Source organism: Coturnix japonica, chromosome 7 (genome assembly GCF_001577835.2).
Source record: "Coturnix japonica isolate 7356 chromosome 7, Coturnix japonica 2.1, whole genome shotgun sequence".
Classification (NCBI taxonomy): domain Eukaryota; kingdom Metazoa; phylum Chordata; class Aves; order Galliformes; family Phasianidae; genus Coturnix; species Coturnix japonica.
In genome coordinates, this window is record NC_029522.1 from 12,833,212 (window position 1) to 12,848,853 (window position 15,642).

A 15,642-nucleotide genomic window follows, 5' to 3' on the forward strand; every position below is an offset into this window, starting at 1 on the left:
CTTGGCACGCAGACCTGTCCGGCGTGGTGCGGCTGCGTCGCCTTTTACCCTCTGTCTGCCTCCAGCCCCAGCGCGACCACAGTGAGCGGAACGGCGGCTCTCGGGGCAGGCTCGAATGTAGCTGTGCAAAGCTTGTGAAGGATTCTATGACGCAGAGAACTGGGAGTTGAGATCACAGGTGAATGTACCGATGATACCAAGTAGAGGATATTGGAAAAGATGCTTTTGTCAGGCCTATGCTGACAATGCATTACCTATTTCTTAAAAAAGAGATTCCGGCATTTCTGGATGTGGCTTACTGACAATTTACCCAAGCAATAAGCAGCGGTCAAAAAGGCAAGCAGTATTACAGATTATTCAGCAAGCAGAGAAAGCCAGCAATGTGCTTCCAGATGAACCATCAGTTCACAGAATCACAGAATGACCCGGGTTGGAAGGGACCTCAAGGATCATGTAGTTCCAACCCCCCTGCCTGGCAGGGCCACCAAACACACACCTTATACTAGATCAGGTTTGCCCGAGAGCCCTGTCCACCTGATCTTGAACGCCCCAAGGACGGGGCATCCACAACCTCCCTGGGCAGCCTGTTCCAGGGCCTAACATCGTTCACCTTCTGTGTATGATGCATGGCGCTCATTGCTTTGAGTTGGCTGCAGCAGAATTGTGAACTGCTCAGGTGAGAGTGACTGGGATGGGAAGAAAACCTGTACAGGGAGAGATTAATTAAAGTGGAGTCTCCAGCCTGGAGAAAGAATTTATTACAGGCTGATAACAATGATGATAAATAAAATCAAAAATAGGATCAGGTTTTATTTTTAAGGAACCCCTAGATTCCTGCTGCAGTGTTGGATGCTTTATGTAATGAAAGAACTGGTCATAGCAGCGCACCGCAGAGATGTACATGGAGAAGTTGAGGATGATGAGCTGCAGCGAGTTTCCCTTATTTAGGACAGAAAAGCAAAAGACTGTTAGTGCTGCAAGTGCTCCAGCAACTAACTACCGGTGCGTTCTCTGCTTTTCCACCTAAGCCATAGATGAACATGTCTAATTATTATCATTTCAGCAAGGTCAGGCTGCAAGTACTGGCAGTTGGGCTCCCGTGTCACACCTTCTCCCTTTAACATGCTTGTATGATGCTACAGCTTCTCCTGACCACCTCTCTAGGCATGTTAGCATCACTTGTCTTCTAAAGATGTGCAAGTTCAGGGCACTCACATAGATTGATGCAGATTTGCCTTTCCATTGTATTTAATATACTATGTCATGAGAATACAATTTACCCATCCCTACACAGTGAAGTGCCAAGGCATTCTGCTCCCTGCAGCTTCCCAGTTGGAGCGGCTGCTTCCCATGGGTCCCCTGCACTTCTGACTCCAGTCCTTAGGAGGAGAGAGCAGAGACGATGCAGAATGGAAGAAGTGACCGGTGGCCATTGGCTGGCTTTTTCACGATGTCATCTAAATTCACCTTCTCCCAAACATGCAGCCTCATAAGCTATGTGACAGGTGATGAAAAGATGGAACTTAAAAATAAAACTGTAAAACAGGATTAGTGCTGATTCGGTACTGCCCAAACTTTCAGCCAGAAAGTGGTTTGCAAGCACCAGATGCTCTCTGCAACTGGGATTTCAGATACAATTCCAGCGGGGCTTTCTCCCCTCCCCATGAAAACAGACACGCATTCGCATTTAACAACTATTTGATTTATTTAACAATACAAATTTCTTTCTACTGCATGTTTTAGCAGAGAGAACTTGAGAAACAAAATTAGCTTTTCTTTTTTCTTTTTTAAAGTTTAAATGTTTACACAAAAACAACCTTTACTTCAGTAAATATAAAATTTACACACACACACAAAAAAAAAATCTACATTAAAAAAAGAACAGAATCATGACAAACCAACAAAAAAGAAAAGAAAAAGGATGAGAATTCAGTGTAAAGGATCCAATTGCAAGGAAAGTGAGATGGGGCAACGCTGACGAGGCATCTCGCTCATTACACCTCAGTAGCTGAAGTTGTCGGTACAATACAAAAACAAAATACAGTAAAATTAGATTTAAAACCTGTCTTTTTTTTTTTTTTAATACCATATTATGTCATGATATAAATATCTGTAATTTCCATAGGCAACATAATTAACACATGAAATATATAGTTTGCTCTTCACTGGAAAGTCACCGGAGTGGCGTACGAGCACTGCGCAGCACAGCGGTGCACTACTGGACAGCGGTGAGCAGACCGTAGACGTCCAGCCCGGATGCGATAGCCCCTTGTTGCTTTGCCAATCTGTGCTATTTCTCACATGTTCAATGACACCATGAGAAACTCCGGTCACCATCAGCAGTGATTCCCAGCACTTCATTTCCTGGCATTAGTCTGTTACCTGACTTAGGCATATTCACCTGCCAGATCCCCTGTTTCTCATTCCCTTTTGTACTTTATAACCTGAAGTCTAAAGCTATCTCGTAGCTATCAAAAGAGACTGGCTTCTAGGTTGAGATATTTGGGATACGCGGTTCTTCAAGCCACCTTCAGGAATCTGCAGAAATATTTAAAGTAGGGTGGACAATTCATGATCAAAGGTTGTGATACAAAAAACAGGGATCTATATAGCGATGGCTAACTTTAGATTTAATCTTTAACATTTTTTCTATTGCTTTATTATTTAAACTTAACATTCATTTTTCATATATTAAGTGAGCAGAGCATCCTTCTGACGGAAGTGCTACGTTCCCTCCAATAACAGCAGGTAGTAAAGGGGATAGTAAACTTTAAAATCAGATGTAGTATTAAAAATCATTTAAAGGGATCAGATCTCTTGTTGTATAATCAATACTGTGACTGGCAACCTACAAAAGCTACATTATAAAACTATTGGTGACTCTGCTGTCTGTGCTATAAAGCTGCATCTTCGTTACTTACAGATGTTACAAAATTTCCAAGACAGAAAGTGAAGAGGGGAGGGAGAAAAGTAGTCTAAAAGTTTTACATCTCGCATTTTCACTAACAAAGGTTAAATTCCCCCACAACTGGTTTTTTTTTTTTTTTTTTTTTTTTTTTTCTGTCGTCAAAATCTGCTGAAGTTTATTCTACTCCTTTCTCTTCTGGACAGACTAGTGTTAAACCGTGCTTTGGAAGACCATTTTCAGTGGAAAACTGTGGTTCTCCAGATTAGCGAGCCTGGTTTGCTTTACTCTGACACAAAAGCACCAGACTACTTGTAACTGGACTCTGGTCCTGCAAAAAGGAGTTCGTAGCAAGACCAGGCCATCTGTTATGGGGACAGGTCTGGCCCTGAAGGGACTGGTTACATTAGCTTTTGGAGGAAGCATATGCAATGCTCTCATTCCAACTTGAAAAAGAGCTGAGGGATTAGTTAAGGAAATTATGGAAATGACATTTGTTCTGTAAAAATAAAACCAAACCAAAAAACCCAGGGAAAACATAAAAACAATCCACAGGTGTGCATTAAACATTTAATAGCAAGCCTTTGCTTATGTATATTAATTTAAAGATTATCCACAGGGAACTGTGATACATAAGCCCTGCCTTGTTACTATAATTCATTTTGTTTTCAAATATTAATTTAAAATAGGAAAACAAAGAAATTACTCCTTGGGGAACATGTTTATTGTGTTTGAGATGATACACTGGGTGCTCTCTGAGCTACAAAGGGAAAAAGGAAATCCTTTCATTACAAACTGACAAAGGTAAAAGTTAAAACAGTTTTCACAACAGCATGTACCACATATTGGAAATAGATCTGGGTTTAATACAAATGACATAATTCCTAGTAATCTACGGCTACCTTTAATAACTTCATACAGATAATGAATTAGGCTAAAATGCACTCTAATATTTGGTTGACTTCAGGAACGGTATCCTTAGTACATCACAAAATACATTTTGATATCCCAAAGAAGCAAGACTTGCAAGTAGGCGTTTTAAACATAACTAATCTACAGCTACAAATTTCTACTCTTGATAGCATTTACCTTTTTGGGAAGCAGTATCCCAGTCTTCAAAAGGATAAAAGCAGAGTAGAATCAGTATAACATATACACAGAAGTCCGTATTGTAAAGGCTATAAAGATTTGTTGCACACTGTAAAGTTGCCTTCCGCTCCTTCACATTGCACAAGTAGTTTGTCGTTTATGTTGCATATCTCTTGGTCCACTGTCTGGCCATTCTGTCATGCTCTGCTCTGTTAGTCATATACTGAGTGGCTATGCTTCCAACCAGAGGATCAGCTGTAATGGGCAGGAGAAGATGCATTAGAAATTATTCTGCAATAAACAAAACAACATGAAACAAAAAAAGGGAAATAACAAACCATCTCCCCTAAAAAAACACACACTAAAAAACACCAAAACCCCAACCCTATCATCATTTACAATGCATTATCTATTCCAAAATAAAATATTTGTTAGGACATAAAAGGCTATGAATTGTAGTGGGGCTCTTCCAAGATATAGCACGCAACAAACAGAAAAATAACAAATCTGTTCTGGCTGCCTACTTATTAGTGTGTCAAATGGCAGGTAGACGCCCATGTCCAAAAGCTACAGCTGCTCCTTTCTGCCAAAACCTGACAAAAGGTGTGGTGAGAAGTTTTGTAAGAGCACCGGCAATCCAGATACCATTTCATCAGGTGCAATTTGTCCATAGTTTTTAATAACTGATGTTTTGAACACACACACCTTCCTAGAAAACCTTCTGCTCTTTGAAAGATCTAATGTTCTAAAGGAGGGTAGACATCTCCTGTACAGACAGGTGTGCTGCCAGCTGGAGGTGGTGAAACAGCAGTTTGGTACAGAAAAGAAAATAAATAAAGTAGTTTAATTTCTTAACTTCGAAGAGATGAAGATCCTCATAAGCAGAGCCTACACCCTGGGGCAGAAAAGCTCCGTGAGCTGACTCCAGGATACACCAGCCACCAGTCACCTCCTGCCTGATGGAAACTTACCTGTGAGGGGCATCATCTGAAACCTGTCTTAGCACTATCCCTATGGAGGACGTAATGAATTGCACCATCACTGCTTTCCCCAGCCAGATACCTTGCATTCCTTTGGAGATGCTGCTACACTAGATGAGTGCAGACTGGCTCCCTCCCATTACAGTGCCGGAGTACATTAGGCGTCAGGATGGCAGGACATCCACTAAGAGATCCAGCTGTGGTGTCTCAAGAGCCATCAGACTTTTGTATCAAAAGAGCTAATTCCATTCTTCCTGCTCATTACTGGTCTCCTGTGAATGACCTGTCATCTTGGCACCACCTCTCAGTTTCTCTGCTGACCAAACGCAATTAGCGTTCATTACACAACAATGCTCACCATGCAGTTGCTGCTGAGAATTGTGCTGCTTCTAGTTAAGTTTCCCTTTCCCCAACAAGAATAAGGAACTCTCTTTGAAAAAGATAAAATCTCTCTAAATGTTGTCACCTGCACGCTTTGATTGCTGTGCTAAGAGGAGGAGGCTTCCTGCAGCCCCTTCTGACCTAAATCAATTATGAGTTTGTAACTCAGAGAACTTTGCCACGCTGCTAGATCTACCGTTCGTTTGCTGCAGCCTTTGGGATACAGACCTTCAGAGACATGACTCTGTTTTCTCCGGCACACCTTTGAAATAATTAGGCTTAATGCTATCATCTACTGAAAAGCATCGTATCCAAACAGGAGTGTTTCATTTGATTTCAAGTTTGATTTGATGTAAATACAATCATACATACAAATTATATTCCATGGAAAGTAATTAAATGACTAAGAATTGTTGCCCAGTAAACTGTCAGCTCCTTACCCGGGTTGCAGTCCGTCAAAAGAGAACAAATAGACAGCAGGACCTTTGAAATAGTCAAAGCAGGGCTCCAGTTGTCCTTCAGGATATCCAGACAGATGACTCCCTGACTGTTGATGTTGCAGTGATAAATTCTGGTGCGGAAAGTAACCTAGAATTGCAGCACAAGAGACAGAAAAAGTCATTTAGTGTTGCCTAGGAGCACCCCTGAAGGCCCTTCTCTATTCTGCAGAGTTTCTCGGAGGCGGCTCCTCTCTGCTAGCTTTCTAAAGCAACATTCTGCAACAGAAGAATGTGTATTCAATGAAGTCACAGCTACTTACAAGAAACCTACCAAGGAGACCTTTGGTGCAGGGACTGCTCTCACACGAGCCCTTTGGCCGGTGCCCACAAAAATGAGGGACTACTCCATAGTCCTGTATGCTAATTCATGAACACGCTGCATGACAAGAACTGTGTAATTGCAAACAAAACTTTACTGTGGCTACCAAAGCTGAAACAGTAGACACAGCTTGGCTGCATGTGAAGCATTAGTTGATCTTTTCTTTTCTTTCCAAATCCAAATATAGACCATGAAAATTAATATTTAACCTTGGAATGTTCTATTATTCATGTCCAAAGTAGCACTGAAATCTTTTCAATACGTTTCAGTAGAATATAACATATATCTAAGACAAAACACCCTGAACCGACACCATCCTTGTTTTTCTGTATCACAGACGAGTGTTGTTTAAAAATGTATTATTTTACAGAGATAAGAAATTAGAAACATTTGAGCACCTTGATTACACATAGCACAAGATGGGGAAAATTTTCTTTTCCACACTGGTGATATGTATGGGTGGGGGAACTCATGACTGTCTTTGACACATGTTAGGAAATAATGATCCCTTAAATGTGCATACAGTTCCTAAGCAAGGAAATATAGCTTTAATTGAAGTTAATACTAGTTTCATTTTATAAAAATAACTTCTGCAGAAAAATATTATCAAATCAATCTGCTGATCTAACCAGTAGTAAATATTTTGACATTTCACAATAATGGAAGTCATCACAACAATTATCCAAGTCCCCATGCCACACTTCAGCTGCCTGTCTAATATTACTTCTGATGTTGGTTTTTGTTTGGCTTTTTTTTTTTGCTAACAGTAATGCAAAAATATACCGTATACAATATGGTTCATAATACAGAAAAGTTTATTTTACATGTATTTTAGTTACTTGAATTAGATGAAGGAAGCACAAGAAGGTCTCACGCAATCTTCTACTAAAATCAGTCTACTTCATGTTAACTCTCGATCAGAAGGATCATGCCATTTATGGCTTGGAAAAGCTAGAAAATCTGTGCTGATTGTGGTAGTCAAAAAATAATTTAGACACAGGATTTTCTAGAATCGCAGGGAAAGATTTTGGACCATTCAGTTATTAAGACCATAAATAATGATTTCTGATTGTCAGAAGGTGATGAGCAGTCACCCACTACAAGTTAAATTCTTCTTGTGTGCTAAAAAGCAAACACACAACAAAGAGCACAATAAAAACCTTACCCTTACCTTTGGTGGTTTGAATGGGTAGTCAGATGAAAATGTGATATCCAGGAAAAAAACGCCCCCCTCATATACGGAACCTGGAGGTCCAAGTATAGTTGATCTCCACTCATAAATGTTATCTCCTTTAGGGCCGGCACTGCATATATAAAAGAAAAAGGAGAGACAGAGAGAGATGAGAGAAAAGAAGATTGTCAGAAACACCTTTTCTAGAGGTATTGTACAAATTTCCTTCTATACTCATTTTGTTTTAATACTCACCGCTGATAACACCTTCAGCATCTCCCTGATTTCCAACCAATTTCAGTGTTTTAAACAGACATGGTAGCTAAGCTCTCCACTGTCCCCGGGCTCTCGTGCCTCTGAATATAAAGCAATGGAATGGAGTGCCCACAAGTAGCTGTACAAGGCTGATGAGGGGTCTAGAGAACAGGACTTATGAAGAGTGGCTGAGGGAACTAGAATTGTTTAGTCTGGAGATGAGGAGGCTCAGGGGTGACCTTATCATTCTCTACCTGAAGGGTGGCTGTGGTGAGGTAGGGATTGGCCTCTTCTCCCATGTTCGTAACAATAGGACTAGGTTGTGCCAGGAGAGGTTCAGGTTAGGTATTAGGAAAAACTTCTTTTCCAAGAGCCAGGCATTGGAACAGGCTGCCCAGGGAGGCGGTGGAGTCACTGAGCCTGGAGGGGCTCAAGAAACACGCTGATGTCGTACCGAGGGACATAGTTTAGTGAGAAATATTGATGATAGGTCGATGGCTGGACTGGATGATCTTAGAGTTCATTATTAACCTTGATGATTCTATGATTCTATGACAGTCAGTCTGAAGCTATCACCAGATCTTTTCTCTCAAGTATATGGTTGCTGTGAGCTTGTGGTTGCATTGTGTTTTTTCCAATAACGTGATATCCCTGCACAGAACAAATTGTGCATCTCAATCACCCTCTTCTCAGAGCATTAAATTGTTCATGCTTTCATACAAAATGTTACCTACAAATATGCTGCTAGGCATTTCTCACATGCTACAGAGTGAAATTAGCACCATTGAGTAGGAAAACTGGGGATGAGAATAGGATTAAGTAACCTGGAACTGAGTTTCTTACAGCACTGTCAAATCAAATAGTTTTCTTCATTATTTGTGTATGTTATGCCTCAAAGCAATTGGCATTTAGGCAACTAACCAGTATTAGTTTATTTTAAGAAGTACAGTACTGAACACATTTCTCACTAGGGAAAGAGCTGCCGCATGACTATTTAATTACATTTTTGAAAGAAGGAATAATGAACAAGCAGTTTCTTGACTGCTTCAACGCCACACTTCATGCTATTATAACACAGTAACCATCTATATTTCCTCACACAATAAATATTTAAATAAATCAAAGCAAAATGTTGCTTCCTGAAGCCAATCTCAGTGTAGAAACTAAGGTCTCACAAAAAGTCCCCGAGTCCAAAGTGCTGAGATACAAACAGACTGCCATGAACTACAACGCTAAGCTCACAGAGGCTCTGTGGGTCCATCACATCCCCATAGTCAGGGCAACAACATGGCACTGCAAAGATTCTTTCACTTCTCCCCATTCAGCAGCCTCCCAGGCACTACCACCATCTTCCTCCCACCCTCTGAGGTCCACAGAAGAGGAACTATCAGATATATAAAGCAAGGTCTAAAGCAATAAGCTGCAGGCAGGGAGTTTGTGGTTTCTGGCACTGCCCAACACTCAGAGGCTTTCTTACAAGCTTTCCTGGTGATACAGCTCTTCCAGCGTCCTGTCATCTCATACATTTGTCATACATATGAATGCAGTCTATAAAATGGCATATTGGCCCCTCATCACTACTAGGCAGCCAAATATGTGGAAGCATTCATCAGGGAGAAGGAATAAGAGCAGTTTGAACTATGCACCTACAATTCCTGGATCAACAACTTGGCTATTTTTACATTAAGATCACGTTCAAGAAAGAATCAAAAACTGATTCCAAGTATGAACTGCCTTTCAATCATTAATTTCCCAAAATGTTTTTTATTTTATGTCTACTTCATGTCCTAAAAGTCTAAACCATTGCAGGCCTTTTATTAACAGGACAAAAATAATCAAGGATTTTGGCTGACATCCTATTTAATTTAAAACAATAAGGTCATTTGATAGAACTGCAGCTATTTTCCTGTTGCCAAAATGAAAGTAGGTAACAACAATTGTGCTAGACTCCAGAGAACAGCTAAGAAAGGAAGATTAAAAGTGCTGTCAAAATGAAATTTGGGTCTGAAATCACAGATCTTACCTATCAATTTGCAGTGCATGCACAGAAGTAGAAGAAAAGCTGTAGACGCATTTTAGGGAAAAGGGAAATCCAGAGGCAAGGAGGGGCACGCTCAATGACACAGTGAACCATTTGTCCCCTCAGTCACTCCGAAAGATAATTCCACGCGTGCTCTCCATACAGCAATTAGTGTATGAACTGAAAATATTGGGGCAATAATGATGATATTTAAAACCCACACAGGCCACTGAAATGTTTTAATTAATTCTTGACATTCATCAAGCTTATAGCTAATTAGTGTTGGAAGCTTGGAAACCAAGTTTCTATGGAGCAATTCAATCTGGGCATTAGATGTCCTAATGGCTGTTTTATAGTTTAATGCAGAGGTTAGTGTTCTTGCCTCGTGTGTCAGATACCTTTCTTCCATACACCTCTAATGGTTGGATGCAGTTCAATCAGATTAATGAAATAGCTGAATTAAATTAGTGACATATTCCAGCCCAATGAATCAGTCACAATAAAGTGTGTCTATAGCACCCGAGCCGGTGCCCAACTATCTGGCAATCACTCACCAAGTCAGAACAAGGGCATCTATCAGTTAATAGCCAGAAGCTAAGTGCAATAACTCTCTGCCTGTTACTCACTGCTGTCCTCTCCTATGCTGTGGTTAGCAACATATAATGGATCAGGCTATAATGTGAGAAGGAGGATTCTTATCCTTGTAAGAAGAAGAAAACACCTTGTTCAGCTTGCTGCTGAGAAGACATCACTGCAATATCAAAAGTAACACAAAGCTGTAACAATAAATGCTCTCGGATAAAGGAGAAAATGGTTAAATTGAACAATTTCATTACAACTGATAGAGGTTTGTGAAATTTTGATTTGACTGCTGAAGAACTATCTCACTTCCAGTGGTGTAAAATAACAGTCTGCTTTGTTAACAACCCCTGAACTCTAGCTATTACGATATTACTGGTGTGAGGAGACAAGATTAGAGAGCTGAGACAGCACAGTTGGCTTTACTGGTTGTGTGTTTCCACTCAGACCACATCCACACAGCCACAAACTGTTTTGTGTCCTGTATACATACCAATATAATCTCTTTTGGAAGCAAATTAAACAGCACTCGTTTCTCTCAGAACCTCTCTAAGGCTTCGCAGAACACAGCAGAGCCACTCAGAGCAGTTCAGCCTTTGCAGCCATTTCCATTTCCAACCAGACAGTATGGCAGGGTTACGCTGACCTGGAGGACTGTGAAGCAGAGCAGAAGGGACACCCCGGTTGTGCACCCACTGCCACAGAACCAGTGGGGCCACTGCCACAGAACCAGTGGGGCCACTGCCACAGAACCAGTGGGGCCACTGCCTTGGCTTTTCCCCCATAGGAAGCTGCACGGAGGGAACCACCGCATCTTGGTGCATGCCCAACTCATCTATTCCCACGGAGGACTGCTAAAGACCAGGACTGAAAGCTGGGAATAAGGAAGCATCACCCTGCTGATAATTTACACTTCTAGTCTGCCCTTCAAAATACCAAAACTTGGTGGAGCAACAGATTTGATGATGACTTACAAGATGTGACTACACCACACACAGTTCACTGCTACCAGCCTGCTACCCTCCTGAATTAGCTGCAGAGTATTTACAAATTCTGTAAAGCCACCATCTGTATATTCCTAGTAAAAGAAGCACTTGAGTAATTTTTTATTTTTTTTTTTTTAAATATGTGCTAAAAAATCTCAGAGAAAATAATGCAGCAAATGAAATGAGAAAATATTCTTTACAAAATTAAGGGTTCTTACTTAATACATAAAAGCTGCATTGAATTTACTTATTTTTTTAATAAAGTAGATGCGCTGACAGAATAAAGTTAACCAGCTATATCTGCTTCCCATGCAAATATTCATTATGTGCTTCTTTGAGGGATCTAAACCTGATCAAGATGAGACAGAGGATTTATAATGGTGCTCCATCCAAGCAAGTAAATTGAATAGATTTAATTTACAAGTGTGACTTCAGATGGTGAATTTGAGAAGATGTGAGGTTAAACACTATGAGGTGACACCGGGTCCTTTAAACCTAGCACTACAGACTCTCAGGTTTCATGTTGATGAAGAATGGCTTTTCCAGTCCGGTGCTATGAACATTCACATGGATGCAGCAGCATTCACACCAGCAAGGAGTCTCAGCCCTGCATTTGCTACAGTTCTCTATATGAAAGTGCGTTAAAGCTGCCCATATGGAACCAGCTGCAGGGTGAGAAACTAGGACAAGATATTTCCAGTCTGCACAATGCTAGCAGCATGCTGCTCTCTGTACTCACTAAATACACTTTGACTGTCAACAGCACTCTTCTAATACACACTGCTCCAAATACGGTGATAGAACTTCATAGTACTGACACTGTGATAATTACAAAGAAAAAGCATCAAGGAAAATGTAAGTTAGCTACATTTGATGCTGACTCCATGTTATTCTTTACTAAGAGAAACACTTGTGTCTGAAGTAAAACATTAGTCTGTGAAGCCTGGAGAGCACAAATCCCAAACTACTAGTTATATTTTAAAGCTAGGAATGGAAATAAGCCCATTTGTTGTTGCTCAGATTCTTTTCCTGCTTTGCTATTTTTAACATTTTGAAGAAAATTTATCCATTACCTTTTTCTTACTCTTCTCAAGTTTGGAGATTCTCTTCTGTATGACTGGTTACAACGCACAGTGAATGAAATGAACATTAATTAAAAGGCATACTTTTTGTGGCTTCCGGTACTGTGACCTTTAGAAATTAACATTAAAGATGGACAGCAAGTTCCATTTGCCTTATTTTTCAGTGCCTACTTTCCAGGGCTTTCTGGCTTACTTGTGCTCAGCATTCATATCATCAGTGCCAGAGCCTAAGAACTTAAACTTACAGCATCAGAACAACATACCCTCTGTGCACAGAAAGTACTCTCTTTTATCAGCAACAGCCTCAAGTGTAGCAGTGATATTTTGATGCTAGCATTTTGCTGTGGTGGGACACAAGTGGGTTGTCTACGGCATTATATCAAATTCACATTGAAAATGCTTTTTGATAAAGCACTCTATATTATAAGGTTTCCACATTATGTACAATTTCTTAAAAAGAAAAAGTTTCAGTCTGTTGTGTTATTTATATAGCCATAACTGTTATTATTTTATCTGCCACTGAACTATCTGTTACATCTGTCAGCTGAAAAACATTATTTACTGTTTCTAACAGATCCATAGAGGTTCTTCGTAACTTAAGTTATATGAAATCGAGTTCACTGTACAAACCTTTGCTTCTGTCACTTCCTTAAAAGACTATCATGCCCTTAAGACTGAAGTCTAGAAATTATTGCTTAAAAAAAGACTATTTGTAACTTAGGGATCCCCTGCTAATTCTGCTGGTTGTGAAACAGGACTTGAGACTGAGGCCATGGCTCGATGCAGCAGTAAATCCAACTTCAGAGCTCCTACTACCAGATCAAAAGCAGCGTGGTTACTCAAAGGCAAGACTGATCCACTGTAAACCAACTTTGCCGAACCATATGTGTTCCAAAATGTCAATCTATTAGCTCTGTAACACCAGGCTTCAGGCTTATTCAGGTATCAACTGCCCTCCTGCAGGCTGCATAAAAGGGCATAAATTTCAGATTGCATGGTCTGGGTTAGAAACGTAATCACGTGGTCATACTTAAGATTCAGGCCAAATTGTATCTCAAGGGGAAACTGACAAAGTACACACTGGCTATTAATTCCTCCAAAGAGAGAGGATCCAGATTGATGATTTTTGGAGGCTTTAGACAAGGAAAATGGCCAGCACTAAACTTGCTAGTAGTACGAGAATATGCAGTGCTGATACTGCATATTCAAGAAAGCTGTCTAACAAATCATTTGATAATTCCTTCACAGCTGTAATACGGTGATACTCCCAGAAATGTGTTTTGGAAAGCAGATAGTTTTTCTACTACCAAAAGCACCATCAAATTAGTTCATTGCTACAATAGCTCAGCATTACTTTCCTTTTTGTATTCCTGATGGTTCCTAGGACCTTTCTCGACGCTCTTAGAACACTACTCAGGTTCTCTCCATATTCCAGAACAAACACAGCCACCTTTACAGGTCAAATTCCTGTAACTTTTGTTTCAAAACATATCTATCCCCAGAATGTAATTCGATAAACTACAACATGGATACTGGATTTAAACCAAGTAACACAACATATCAGATTGTTTCAGTCTGTGCTCTTGAGAGCGGAGATGTAAATAACCATCTACTCTTCAGGCAATACATAGAAAGTTTAACAAATATGAGTTGTTTTTGAAATAAATACATAAATAAAAGAGAGAAATCACAGGGCTTACTGGCATGAATAAAGTTCATGCTGAATATTAGGCTTATTTTAAATACCTTGAAGCCTGTACAGAACTCTTTCACACAAATGCACCATAGCTCTTATCTGTGCTCTCTATTAAACACAGAGGGCAGTCAGTTAAGGGAAACATTCTCAGCAATTTCAACATATNGGTCCTAATTTAGGACACATTAAAAGATCAGCTCCCCATCACCACAACTGAGACAGCAGTACCACTATTATGCTGCCTTCTTCTTATGGGTACAAACCTCAGTTTGTACTAAGGTCTTTGCCAAAAAAATTAGTCTGCTGGAATACAGTTCAAAATTTCCCTCTGCTCAACATCTCTTACTGATGAACCTATATTTAGGAAATGTGGCAAATTTTGCTTGTCTTTCATGACACGTGAATTCTTCTCAACTAACACAAGCAAAACTTATCTGGGAAATGTATGTATTTTTTCTTTAATTTGTTACAGCCTCCATCCATAATGATGCTAGCAATCCACACTTAGAGAAACACACAGTACCTGGGAATGGTACACCCATAATTTCTGATGTCTGCCCATGATGGAATCAATTACTTCCATCATTCACGGCAAACATTTTCAAGTCAAGAAGTTAAGTGACACTGAGACATCTAGTTTAGGATTCCTACCAGTATTTTCAAGGACACTTCTAATGTCATTAAAATAATAATAATAATAATAATAATAATAATAATAATAATAATAATAATAACAACCACCCAGTCATTCCAACACTATGCCCAGCATCCTTTACGCACATGCTTCAGACTGAGGGAGAGAACAGTTAAAACAATCAATTTCAATGAAGGATCTAATTGATCTAAAAATACAACTGGCTTTAAAAACACTGTCAACTTACAAAGATTTATGCCCACAAATAATAACTGGAAGTTTTCACGAGACTAAGCCTGCAAGTCAATTAAAGCTATCAAAATGAAGTCCCCTGCTGCCTACCCAAAATACCGTATTATTAAGCTATTAGAAATACTGATCAATATATTAACAATATTTTCTGCTTAAGAAATACATATCCGGCCAAAAATACCCAAAGAACCCTTCCTATAAACAGTGTTTTTCAATACAGAAAGCACATTAACTGATAAGAAAGTTAGCACAGTCCAACAATTCAAGTCTAAAGGCAAACTTGATGATTAAAGTACTGAATGATGTTTGCGTCATGCAAAAACTTTCTTCTAATATCCCAAAGTGAGAAAGTGCAATTTAGTGAATATGGTTTATTAAAAATCAGCTTTCATCTTCAGCAATAAATTTACAGCTTGCCCCCACACACACAGAAGAGAGGGCAAAAACAGCTAGTTGGGTAGTCTGCCTACACTAAAATGCATTAATACCGAGTAAGAAGCATCCACTTAGGGATTTAATGACCTTTTAACACATTAATATTAGTTTTATGCTTTTAGATGTTTTTACAGCCTTCCTGAATGCTTCCAGATAGCCATGCTCTTAAATAGCAAGCTCTGAACATTCTCCCTCAAAAGAAGCCTGCATAGCCATCACTGAAGTCAGTTCACAGCGCAGTCTTTCTAACCATCCAGAACACACATGCTTCCAAATGTAATTCTATTATTCCTTTTAAATACTTCCCCCATTCATTTTTCCATCAAAGACCGTACAGGTCAACAAAACAGAAAAAGTA

The 15,642-nt window shown here is 39.7% G+C and overlaps 1 protein-coding gene across 2 annotated transcripts in view; it reads right to left on the reverse strand.

Annotated features, from left to right (window-relative positions):
• Positions 1-2,067: 2,067 nt before the first annotated feature.
• UBE2E3 (ubiquitin conjugating enzyme E2 E3) overlaps positions 2,068-15,642 on the reverse strand; it is a 56,163-nt gene continuing 42,588 nt past the window's right edge. For both annotated transcript variants that reach the window (XM_015868370.2, XM_015868368.2), the window contains 3 exons: positions 7,346-7,478; positions 5,796-5,943; positions 2,068-4,249 (listed from right to left, as the gene is read on the reverse strand). In XM_015868370.2, coding sequence (XP_015723856.1) covers positions 4,152-4,249; positions 5,796-5,943; positions 7,346-7,478 — 379 coding nt within the window. In that variant the 3' untranslated portion in view covers positions 2,068-4,151. The remainder of the gene's footprint in view (positions 4,250-5,795; positions 5,944-7,345; positions 7,479-15,642) is intronic.